Source organism: Triticum dicoccoides, chromosome 6A (genome assembly GCF_002162155.2).
Source record: "Triticum dicoccoides isolate Atlit2015 ecotype Zavitan chromosome 6A, WEW_v2.0, whole genome shotgun sequence".
Classification (NCBI taxonomy): Eukaryota; Viridiplantae; Streptophyta; class Magnoliopsida; order Poales; family Poaceae; genus Triticum; species Triticum dicoccoides.
The window spans coordinates 11,163,961-11,175,863 of NC_041390.1; the positions used below are offsets into that span (position 1 = coordinate 11,163,961).

General features: G+C 45.0%; 2 protein-coding genes across 5 annotated transcripts; one reads left to right on the plus strand and one right to left on the minus strand.

The window, feature by feature from the left end:
• The first annotated feature begins 1,429 nt into the window (after positions 1 to 1,429).
• On the plus strand, positions 1,430 to 3,693 carry LOC119319311 (mitochondrial inner membrane protease subunit 1-like). Of its 3 annotated transcripts, none has more exons than XM_037593796.1 (5): positions 1,430 to 1,610; positions 1,679 to 1,903; positions 2,089 to 2,199; positions 3,171 to 3,222; positions 3,323 to 3,693. In XM_037593796.1, exons 1-4 carry the CDS (start codon positions 1,473 to 1,475, stop codon positions 3,213 to 3,215), a joined length of 519 nt encoding a protein of 172 aa, XP_037449693.1. In that variant the 5' UTR covers positions 1,430 to 1,472; the 3' UTR covers positions 3,216 to 3,222; positions 3,323 to 3,693. The 3 variants fall into 3 exon arrangements, with proteins under 3 accessions (XP_037449693.1, XP_037449692.1, XP_037449694.1); XM_037593795.1 differs by having other exon boundaries at positions 3,327 to 3,693; XM_037593797.1 differs by having other exon boundaries at positions 3,359 to 3,693.
• Positions 3,694 to 4,853: 1,160 nt separating this feature from the next.
• LOC119319312 (probable methyltransferase PMT17) lies at positions 4,854 to 10,941 on the minus strand. 2 transcript variants are annotated; one of them, XM_037593800.1, is made up of 6 exons: positions 10,920 to 10,941; positions 7,248 to 7,948; positions 6,948 to 7,158; positions 6,531 to 6,828; positions 5,973 to 6,437; positions 4,854 to 5,377 (listed from the first exon to the last, which is right to left on the minus strand). In XM_037593800.1, the coding sequence occupies exons 2-6, from the start codon at positions 7,941 to 7,943 to the stop codon at positions 5,152 to 5,154; spliced, it is 1,896 nt and encodes a 631-aa protein (XP_037449697.1). In that variant the 5' UTR covers positions 7,944 to 7,948; positions 10,920 to 10,941; the 3' UTR covers positions 4,854 to 5,151. The 2 variants fall into 2 exon arrangements, with proteins under 2 accessions (XP_037449697.1, XP_037449695.1); XM_037593798.1 differs by lacking the exon at positions 10,920 to 10,941 and adding an exon at positions 9,776 to 10,101.
• Positions 10,942 to 11,903: the final 962 nt, after the last annotated feature.

The following is an 11,903-nucleotide window of genomic DNA, read 5'->3' on the forward strand; positions in this document are numbered from 1 at the left end:
GGCTCAACCTATACATGACCTCCGAAGACCTGTAGATTGAGTGTGGGTTTCGGGCTCGAGCTACGTGCCACCCTTTATCTGTATCGTTCATTGCAGATTCCTCTCCCTCGAGACTTCAACCATCATTACTATACCAACTGCACTTGTTGTTGGCGGCACCTCTCGCAGCGCCGCTCTTCTTCTACCCTCACAACTCTCTTGTGGTTTCTCTCTATCTTCTTCTCTCAAGAAAACACTGACTCACTCACACACACACACACACACACATGCACACACACGCCTAGGATGAAACCAACCACTAGCTTTGCCAAGTGGCTCTCCTCCTTGGTGACACAAGTACATGGTCACTATCCAGCGACCTACGCGAGGAATAGGACACACCATAGATAGGTGAGTGTCTTGAGACGATAATTGTACTCAGTATGATAATTGCAACCAATATGCCAGACAAACGCGTAGAGGAATCACACATTGGTCGGCTCATGTTGCCAATTTTCCCTTCCTGCCCTTCTGTTCACTTCTTTGGTTCTTTTATGATTTTTATTCCTGGTTCTTTTTGCTAGAATTTTCTTTCATTTTGGTTTTCTGTTGTCGTTTTTCTAGAGATTGTATTTCTCCTTTTATATGTTTTATTTCCTTTTCAATTCTTTGTTTTTCTTCTATTTTTAGATATATTCCATATATATATTAAATGTCTATGAATTTCAGAAAGTGTCCATGAAATTAAAACAATGTTCTCATATTTTAGCACACGAAGAATAGTTTTTCAAATACATGGTGAGCAGTTTTCAATACGCGAAGATTTTTTTTAATACTTGACAAGAAACTAATAGAAATGCAATATTAAAAAATTCACGCGTTTTCAAATTTTGCGCATGGAGTTCTAAAAAAATCTTCTTAAATAGCGAACCAAAAATAAAGGAACTCTTTTTTTCTGCAGGGAGAAAAAAAAAAGAAACTCACAAAACCAGTTTCTACGAGCTGTGGAGTGTGATAACAGTGCCGAACAGTGCTACGAACAGTGCTACTATTAACCAGATAGGAAATCGCAAACCGTTATTAGACCGAGCACAATTGTTTTTCAAATTCTGAACCATATATGTATACTATTTCAATGCCGAACAGTGCTACGAAATCGCAAACCGTTATTAGACCGTAAACAATTCCTTTGCACACTATAATAATCTGTAAATAACAAGATATTTGGTGGATTATAATCTGTATATAATAACAAGATATAGTATTTAGTTGTTGTGAACTTTTTTGTTTCTCCTAGAGAGCTCGAACGTTTTGTTTTTCGAGACCATCCTGGAGAGGCACAACTTGTCCATATCGTTCTCTGTCTCATCGGCCCATCTGAGCTTGCGGCCCACGCCAGGGATCCGAAGATTATACCCTAATAAGAAAACAAAACAAAAGGAAAAAAAATAATCCCAATCCGAGCCCCCCTCCCTCCCGCCGCCGCCGCCGCCATGTCCCGCTTCGTGCGGCGCCTCGCCGGCATCCCGTGGCGCCAGATCGCCGGGGAGGCCTTCTCCGTCGGCCTGCTAACGGCGCAGGGCCTCTGCGCCGTCCACGTCGTCAGCGAGCACGTCCTCGGCGTCGCCTTCGTACGCGCCCTCTCCCTCCCCCTCCTCCTCCCTCTCTCTCTGACGTGCTCTCACCCTTGGCGTTGCAGCCGCGGGGCCCCAGCATGCTGCCGGCGCTCAACATGGCGGGGGACGTGCTGCTGACCGACAAGGTGAGCCCGCGGCGCGGGTGGGTGGGGCCGGGGGACGTCGTGCTCCTCCTCTCGCCGGAGGACCCGCGCAAGATCGTCGCCAAGCGCGTGCTCGGGATGGAGGGCGACGAGGTCACCTACCCCGTCGACGCCGGCAACAGCGATGCCACCAAGACCGTCGTGGTGAGTTGAGAGTACCGGATTGAATTGGATTTCAGATTTCCAGGCTTATGTCCTCTAGATATGACAGACTCTTGATTTCAGATTTCCTAGATTTATGGCAACTCTGGTATCTGATCAGTATCAGAAACGGTGCCACCGAGTTGCTGATGGTATTTTTGGATGCCTGATGAATTGTGTAATTTTAGGTACCACAAGGTCATATTTGGGTGCAGGGTGACAATATCTATTCATCTAATGACTCGAGGCAGTTCGGACCGGTGCCTTACGGTCTCGTAAAAGGGAAGATGTCCTATCGGGTATGTCGAGTAACCGACTTCTCTGTTTTGCTTCCTCGTTAGCTTAGTAAAAAAACCTGATGAAGCTTTGGTGTGCTTCTGTACCCTGTTGTAAGATTTATATCTACAGTTTAACTCGATTTGGCGTCTGTCTAAATATGTAACTAGTGATGGTTTTGAACTTCAATTTTTTGAGTAACCGATTTTAAACTGCAGCTGTCATGTTATATCTTCATTATATGCTGTGAATATTAGGGAAATTAATGGTAACATAATATTTTATTGGCCAAAACAGAGTTTCAGGTGCTTCAGTGTCTTTGTATACTTCGAGGTTTAATTACTATGGTCTGCAATATTCACCAAATTTGACTAATGATTATCATGTACAGCAGACATGTGCTGACTCAATATTATGAAATACCTACTGTTGCTCTAGGCCCAACATAATGCACAGTTGGGTGATTGAGTGCTCTGCTTTTGGTTGATTTAGTGGCACTAAAGAAATTCTCATTCTAGTTACGCGCGGGGGACAGTATTGCCCTTAATAATATCACAACCGTTCTTTGATACTGTAAAGTTTACCAGGAATACTGAAGTCTGCTTAGATTTTTTAGACACCAGGCCATCCTCTGTCTATTAGGCCTTTTTCTAAGCTGGACAGTTGTACAGTCAAAATTACCAGGATAAAATCAGAGATTAAATGAGTGTTGGTTTTAACTGAGAAATTCTGTTTTATCAGTTAATAATGTTATTTAGCTACTGCATTGTCTTGCTGATAATCGTTTTCACACACTCGTTATCAAATTATATGTGTAAATTCATTTGAATCTCGTAAGCGATAAAATTCATTTTGCATCAGCTGGTAGTTGGAATGCATTAACCAAATGTGAAATGCGACAGCATCTCCATGAGTATTGGGGGCCATCCTCCTTGGAGTCTTGTCACTCAGTTTTTTCTTGCTGGTCAGTATTGACAGGGTTTTTTGTTCTCAGATTTGGCCACCGTCAAGGATTGGTGCAATTGATTCAAAAGAGTAGGACACGGGTAAATTGAATTCTTGTTACCTACTATTTTTTCAAAATTCCCGATCATCCCTTTTCTGCATGTTAATTTACCTTTTGCCATTTTTCCACAACCATCCAAGTCAGAGTATAAGCGACAGTTCATATGATGCAACCAGGCCCTGCATTTGTTGGTGCACATTTGATACTTCACAATTTTGGTCCTTGCCCCCCAGAAGCCCCGTTCAGCGAATCTATGGCATGATTCGATTGCTGTGTCTCATGTCGTAACTTATGTTCTGTGATGCTTGTAAAGTGAACTAACCTGATGAAACTACAAGTTCCGGGCATGGCTGATGAGCTATCGTCTTGACGTTGAGATTGTATTAAACTTGTCATTCTCCTGGACCAAAGCGTGATCAGTTGTGCATTGTAACATTTGCTTATTGTTAAGGCCGTTTTAAGTGAAAGGAATTGTGTTATCGGTGAGTGTTATGGATGAGTGATTATTCAAGTTCAAGCCATTTCAGCGTAACTAAGTTGCTTTGGAAGAAAAAAGGCCAGTGGGCAAGCTGTGTATGGCGGTGCGTGTCAGATTCCTTTGCCTATTGCATATAGCGGAACATGGTAAAATTCCGTATTGCATTTTTCAGGCTGTGTGAAGCATCGTTTGTTCTAATTTGTTAAATATTTGTATTTAAAATCTGCAACACATGTATACTTAATCACTCCTTGGTAACCTAGTGAGATTACGGGCAAGATTGCGCCATTGCTCTGGGAATTTCCGAATTCATTTTCGGCGTAGACTGGTAGGTGGTTTACTTGATCAATGGGACGGCATAGTTGTTGATGCTCAGAATGTTAATTTGAACTCCTCACCTGAGCCTTTGATAAGAAGCTTGATTTTGCTATGAAATCTGTAAAATAGCTGGTTGGAAACAGACATAGCTGGGGCTAACAAGATATGGAAAGATTTTCATGTGGCAGTTGTGTCGTAATTCGATTCTTACTAGAGATAATCTGAGAAAACAGCTAAACACTTGTTTGGTTCTAACATGGCCAAAGTTTTCTGGGTTATTGTTGGGCATGTGATTTTGTGTTGCTTGCTGAACTTGGCCTTGCTCTTTCCCACCACCGTTCCAAAATATAAGACGTTTTCGCAATTTAATTTGAACCAACAGGTTGTCTTACATTTGCAAACAGGGGGCGTAGAATGTCAAGTAGGTGGTAGCAAATTTTCGCCCTGTAGCTAGCGCTTCCACGGCGAGCTCCAGGCGACGATTTTCGCCCCAACTCGCTCCCCCCTTTCTCTCTTCCTATCATTGCTTTTCGCTTTTCGTTTCGTCAAGTATTGAACCGAATGTGGATGTATGTACACCTGTTTTTCGAGAGTACTATTGAACACCTGTTTATGGGCCAAGTTATGCTCAATCGCCCTCTTCTGTGACTCCAGATTTGAGAATTCAAAACAAGACCAAACCATGATTAGTTCAGATCAAAAAGGAAAAGACCATGCCTGGTTTCTCGAAATACCGCACCCCGTGTCAAAAAAGAAGGGGGAAAAAAAATTAAACCTGAGTGTACTGAAGATGAAACAAGCACGCTCTATATCACTACACAATCTATGAACTCGAAAGACGCAGAACTTTGCCACTATATCACTACACAAGCACGCTCAGTAAAAGGCCTATTTTTCCAGTAAGTCAATCTTAGTACTACATAGTAACAATCTGTGGTCGTACAAGCTAAAAAGAACCTATGATCTGCTCGACGTATTTTTTTGGTTTCCATTTCGACCCGAACTACAAAGAATTAGACAAAAAAGGCGAGAGGAACAAGCGACTGCGCACGTGGTCACACACTGCTTACTACACACACACACACACACACACCGAGATGGCGAAAACCGACGCCATCATCACGTCACACCTAGTTACCGGACAAGCCATTTCGGAGCTCAGAGAGCTGCAGCTCAGCTGTGCTCCGATGGGTCGGCCGTCCAGTACGTCTTGACCGCCACGAGGACCTTCTCCTGGTTGAAGGGCCCGTCCTCGTGGTCCAGGATGCGGCTGTCCCACCGCATCCGCTGGGCTATGGCCTGGACCTTGGTGAGCACGTCGACCGTGTCGCGGATGATCGCCGTGCCCTCGGGCCTCAGTATCCTGTCCATCTCCAGGAGGATGTCCGTTATGTCGCACCTGCAGAGTTCAGCAGGATCAAATGTGTCAGCAGGAGTGAGCATCAGTTGAATATTATCACAACATGCTCCCAGGTCTGCATACAAGTTCTTGCGTTTAAACCATGATCTTATGTTACATACTTACAGACAGTATAAACAGCAAACTATACTGTGACACCATAGCCATGAGTAAAGTAATGGTCTAACAATGACAAGTGTCAGCAGGAGTAAGCATCAGTCGAATTTTAAGTGATAATACTCAACCGAACCGATCTGCATAGAAGTCTTATCATTTCCTTTTCAAGTCTACCACTTAATATGGGGTGAACATGGTTCTGATTATCTCTGTGGCAATAACTATTTTTGGTTCCCCTCTATTACGGGTTGGAAAATGATGCGGAGCAACCACTAAAATATCTTATCAGAATCAGTAACAAACTACACAGCAGAACTAAAACACAATTTGATAAGCTGATGCAATCGTATGGCGTAAGTTAGACCGATCTAGGATCACCAACTAAAACACACCGTGATGGAACAATAGAGTAAACGTAAGTAGAACTGATTAAGGATCACCAACTAAAATAGATACTGAAACATGCATGTTTCCTTACCTGTCCTGGTAGATGCTGAACAAATTGTCGGCGTGCAAAAGGTCGTAGGTCCTCGGATACGTCGAGAAGGCTTCACACCAGTCCTGGTAAGTGCCGATGAACCCTCGCTCGTAAATTGCTCCAAGGGTGTCTTTATCCGAATTAACTGGAACGACGTTCATCACCCACACAGGGTACTTAACCAGGGAAGCGGCAAAACCGCCCAAGTTCGCATTCATGTCCATCACATTCCTGTACCGCCCCTGTGCTATGGGCGTGGTGCGTTTGTAGTACGTCAACCTCTTCTCCCACAGCTTCATGTCATCCTCAAACTTCTTTTCATCTATCCCCGGAATCGTGCCCCTCTTAACCCTTGGGGGCACCGTGAATGCCCTCTTTGGCCATCTCGCAACCTCTCCGCCGGCGATTGATCCCTGGTTGCTTACTTCAGGCAATGGAGTAAGACAGGATTCCATCTTCTTGTACCTATACAAAACAGTATGATAAAAAAAAAATTCAGAGCAAGACAGACAGATAACTACCAACAGTATGATAACAATTCGAGAAGCAATTTAATACCAGGCAGCATCAGGGTTGTCACTCTTGCAGATATGGGGTATCTTATGCTTCTTTTTTATGTCGGCACACTCAAGGTGGTTCTTGGGCTTCTGCCAGATGGAGAGATCCTCCTTCTCGGCCACCTTATTCCAGCAAAGGCTCCTCGCAACATCCTCAATCTTGTCTTGCTCCCGCTTGAGGTCTTCCTCGGCCCTCTTCCACCCATTGTGGTGCGTCTTCCAGTTGATCGGAGGGCCCGAGTGAATCCAGTAGCCCCCTGGCCTTAGAATTCTATCGATCTCGGCAAGGTACAGTCCATCTGAAGATTTATTTATTTACAACATCAGTCAATCAGGCAGTTCACTCTTACTCAAGAACAGCTTGAAAAAGCTAAGGATCTACATATTAGAGAAAATTTCAGATGTATGAAGTGCTCACCATGTCCTCCCCAAGGAATCAGACAACGTGAACAATGAGCCAGATCAAATGCCCTAGATGGATAAGGCAACCGTATTGATCCCATCACCCCGAGGATGGCAGGCACACCACGTTCCAGTGCAAATTGCACCTGAGCTTCGTGTGTGTCCCTCGGCGCAAACGACACGGTAATGATGTTCCTCTTCAGCAAGTAAGCCCCAAAGCTAGCAACCTTCATCAATAATACAAAAGCATCAGCATCGTAACAACATACATAAACCTGAAGTCAGAAGATTTTCTCCAACAAGATCCTTGTCATACCCCGCAGCCCGTGTCGATCGCCGTCCTGATCCTCCCATCCGACAACGAGATGAGCTTACTGATTTCATCAATGTACGCGTCAGCGCCATGGGGAAACATAGTGCCACCACCGGGGAACCGGAACTTGTTCCCCTCCACTCGGATCCAGTTCTGCACGGCCTTCTCAATGCTGAGCTCCTTGTGAGGGATGTTGTCAAACCAAGCGACGTCCCTGCTCTCCGGCCACCTGAAGGGGTTCTTGTACTTTGGTGGCGCTGGAATGAGGCATCGGATCTGCTCGTCCTTGCCCGGGCAGTGCCTCTCACGGTATATCAGCATGTCCCGGTCAAACAGACGGCCACGTTTCCGGTCCTCGCATGGCGTGTACTCACTCTGATTGAGCGGGCAGGCAGGGAACTGCTGCACCGCAGACTCTGTGTCACTGAGGTTCAGCTGGTGGTGCGCATCAAAATCGAGCACATTCTCAGATGCAGGCGCAAAAGACGGCACCGAGCCGTCTCTCTGCGCCATGGTATCACAGTCAACTCGGCTGATTGCCGAATCAGCCACAGGATTCGGCATGGTGCTGTTCTGCCATGCCCCGAGCACGTAGAAGGCAACGCAGAGAGCGCTCACCACAAGTACGTAGGTGAGACGCTGCTTCTTGGATTCTTGCAGATGCTGGGCTTTAGGAGATGCTGGGTAATCTTTAGCCATGGCTCCTGCAAATTTGGAGAACGAGTGAGTGTTAGTACAGTGGTTTCTGAACTAGAAACAACCCAAAGGAAGACTAACACATATCAACACACCAGTGAAGAATTTACATTGAACTACAAAGCAACAATAGAACTACTGGAAAGTATAAGAGATGACAATGAACCCCGTAAAAAGAGCCCGACTGGAACTGTGCATACATTTGAACTGAAAGAACAGTAAAACTGAAAAAGAAACACATGTTTGTCACAGGGCAAACACAAGTCTGAAGCTTAAGGTAAACTACAAGCTCTGAATAGTGTAACTTAAAAATGGTAATGTAGAAGGGAACACTAACAGAAAAACTAGATAGAGCAGCAGTCAACTTCAGATTTGCAGTGAATTACAAAGCAAAAACTAAAAGTACTAACTACTGTAGTTCAAATGCATTGCAATATTCAAGTTCAGACATACACACTGAACATTTGACCAGTTACTTCCGAAGAAAACACACACTGACTATTAGAGATAAAGCAAACAGCTATTAAACAATTAATCATGGTCGTCTGCGCTGAAACAATTACAATAAAAAACAAAAAAGCACACAACAGTCATTTACATCTGTGTGCTATACATATACATAGAGGAAAGAAATTATAAAAGGAATAAGAGTATGAAATTACTCAACATAGACAATGAAAATGCATGTGTTACTACAGTAATTACATTTCTAAAGAAAGGGAGTTACAGTTAACCTCATCAGGCACTGTAATGTAACAGAACATAGGCGCAAATTACAAAGGCTGACAGAGCGACAGATCATAGGATTAACAAAACTCAAAGAATACCAAATTTACACTGACTAAAAAGCAAGAATACAAGTCCTCAGTAAGTGTACTAGAGCTGTAAGCAAACTTAAAACCCAACTACTGGACACGGTAAATCATGGTCATTTGGACTGTAAAAAGAGTTCCACATAACAGTAAATGATGGAAAGAGCTCAAATACTAGTACAAAAATAAACTTGAAAGACGATCAGCAACAGCCGCAGAAGTACTATTGAAGTTACAATGAACGGTGAAGCAAAATTTCAGGAAAAGAGGAAACTCGGAACATCAGAGACAAAATCCTATTTTCCTGACAGAACAACTACACAATAGAAACACTGGAAATAGAGGGGCAGGAAATTATATCACCCAAAAATATACATTGACAGAAATAGTTGATATGATAAGTCTTATCTTAATTAAACATTGCGTGTAATTTAGGGATGACAATGAAACATGTATGCAATGGCGGCGGCTCTGAGCGCACGAAAACAGAGCACGAGCAGCAAGAAGTATCTGAATCTCGGTCTCAATCCATGAATTGCCTCACGCATTGGACAAGGCTGCATATGAAGGAGCCGATCTGTCCGGCGCGCCTCTCCCTCTCCCTCTCCCTCTCTCGCGCGCAGATGCACGTAGGCCCGCCCCCCGCAGCCACATCCAGCTCCGTTGCGGCTGCCCCGGCCTCCGCCGCCGACGAACAGGACAAAGCGGCTAGGGATCAATCATGAACATGAGCGCGGACCTACCAAGATTTGGGGTGCGGGGAATCGGATCGGGGAGCGCAGACCAAGAAGGAGAAATCGCAACCAACGGAGCAGATCTGGCTCTCCGCAACGGACGGGGAAGGGGAGGGGAGGAGAGCCGCTCCAAGCACCGCACGTGAATCCTAGAGCCGTAGAGCGCTTATTACAAGAGAAGAAAACAGAGCAAAAATGGCGAGGCAGAGCCACCGCCCGCCGGACCATCGGATCCACCGCCCACCCTAACAAGAAAGAAACAAGCAAACAGTAGAGCAAGCCGGCAGACCTGTCCGTCGGGAAGAAGCCACCGTCCTCTCCTCTCCTCTCCTCCTGGGTAGGAGCTCAGCGCGCCCAAGCTCCGGTGACGGAAGAAGGAGGAGGAGGAGGAGGAGGAGGAGCTGGCCTCCGTCTCCGGTGAGCCCAAGCTCTATTTATTCACGCGAGCGAGCTCTTCAACGACGGCCCGGCGAGCGGGGCGGGCAGGTGAGCACTCTGAGCAGGGAGTGGGGAGTGAAGTGGTGTGATGCCAAACACCACCCACGCCGACACAGAGGAATAAAATGGGGGTGGTGTGAAAAGGCCGCCTCCCCGCGTCTGTCCACCGTCACATGGGGCCGTCCGTTAATTGCACCGACGAAAATGTCCATGGATCCTCCTCAATCCTCATCCTCCCTCCCCGGCGGACTTTTTTGGTCAATCTGTGGAACTGGAACCAGCGGGCTGAGAAAGAAGATGAGAGGTTTCTTGGCATTGGTTTCTGAAAAAACAATCTCCCCTTTTTTTTTTGACGATTCAAGGATCTAGCTTGGATTCCTTCATCGAAAATCTAACAAGATTTAAAACCGAACAAAAATTAAAAAAAATTCCGATTTCTTTTTGTAAGCAAGAAAGATGTGTATGTGCGTGATGTTCGTGCAAAATTTGGTGATGTTCAGGCATTCGAGTAGCGCGCGGCAAAAAAGACAAAATCCAGGCGTGAACAGTGTTGTTTTTCAAATGTTTCTCTCGGGCATGAATTTGTGTCTTTTCTTTTGTCATGAGCTCCTCGAATATTCAAACATCTCCGAATTTGGCACCGGCATCACGCACTCAAACATCTTTCACCATGATTTTTTTTGAAATTTTTGGAATTTGCTTTCTATTTTAAATCGCGTTAATGTTCACTCGCGGGCTCATCAAAATGATGCTCTCTTCGTTCATGTGCTTTTCTTCTTAAACTACGATAGGTCTTGTAACAAACAAACAAATAATTCGCCACGGTTCGGCATGCAAGGTAAATAAGACCGCCATGGCAACCAGCGACGCCAAATGGGCAACGTGTAGCAATGTCAGCAAATAGAGATATTAAACCATTGGATTTTCCAAGATTGCAAGCACACGAACCAACACCACGCGTATAAAAACGAACGATGGATTATTATTGTTATTACCTTCACCAAGGCAAAGATCCCGTTCCCCCCTCGTGCCGCCCTCGCGATTTCGCCCGGCCTTGCCTGATCTACCATTGATCTGGGCCGCTTCACCCGCCGCGCCCCGCCCGCGGCGACGCCTGCTCGCAATGCAATTACAATTTTACAACACAAGGAGGGAGGGGAGGGTGGAACCAAAAGGCTCTCCTTTTGAGCTATTCCTTTTATTTATCTCCCAGCACGGCAGCTCCTGTTTTCCTCCTTGTTTCCTGCCTACATGGAGTGGACAGGATTTGGTCAATGGTGACAGCGCAAGCACCACACATGTTTTGGGGAACACATTATGGGCCATCCATTTGAGAGCTCACAGCATGCTACAGCTTTTCCTTCTTTTTTTTTACTTGAAAAAATATATTTACTACCTTCACGGTCGGTGGAAATGGTGGTACTGGTTACATACCATGCTATGCAATGAAAATGCATGGACCATTTGGTCAATGAAATTGATGCAAACACATGTCACATGTCCCCCTTAATTTTGGTCTATTTCTTGGAAAAAAACTTGGGAAGAAAACAATGTTGTGTTTCTTCCGGAAGACATGCTTCCAACGCATATTTGTCAGTTTAAATTACGTAACGAGAAAATGGGACCAGAGAAGTGAGGATAATGTTGTCGTAAAATGATGATATTGCTTGCCTCCATCGCAAAGATCACCGAGTCGAGCAATGATCTCAAAAGTGCACCATCACTTTCGAAATTTTCCTTTTTATCCCTTTATCTCTTTCACCGCTATTGATTTTCAAGTGAATTTGTTAGAGGCGGCGTTGGAGATCCATAATTTTGGATCTGAACAACACCCAACTAGATTCAGAATTGTAGCATCATACATGCATTGCACATTGGCATGAACTTACTAGGTTACCCTCACGCATATAACTTTGAAGAAACAGTGGTGGCATGGTCTCTGAAAAGAGAAAAGGAACGACAACAAAAGGCAGACGCAG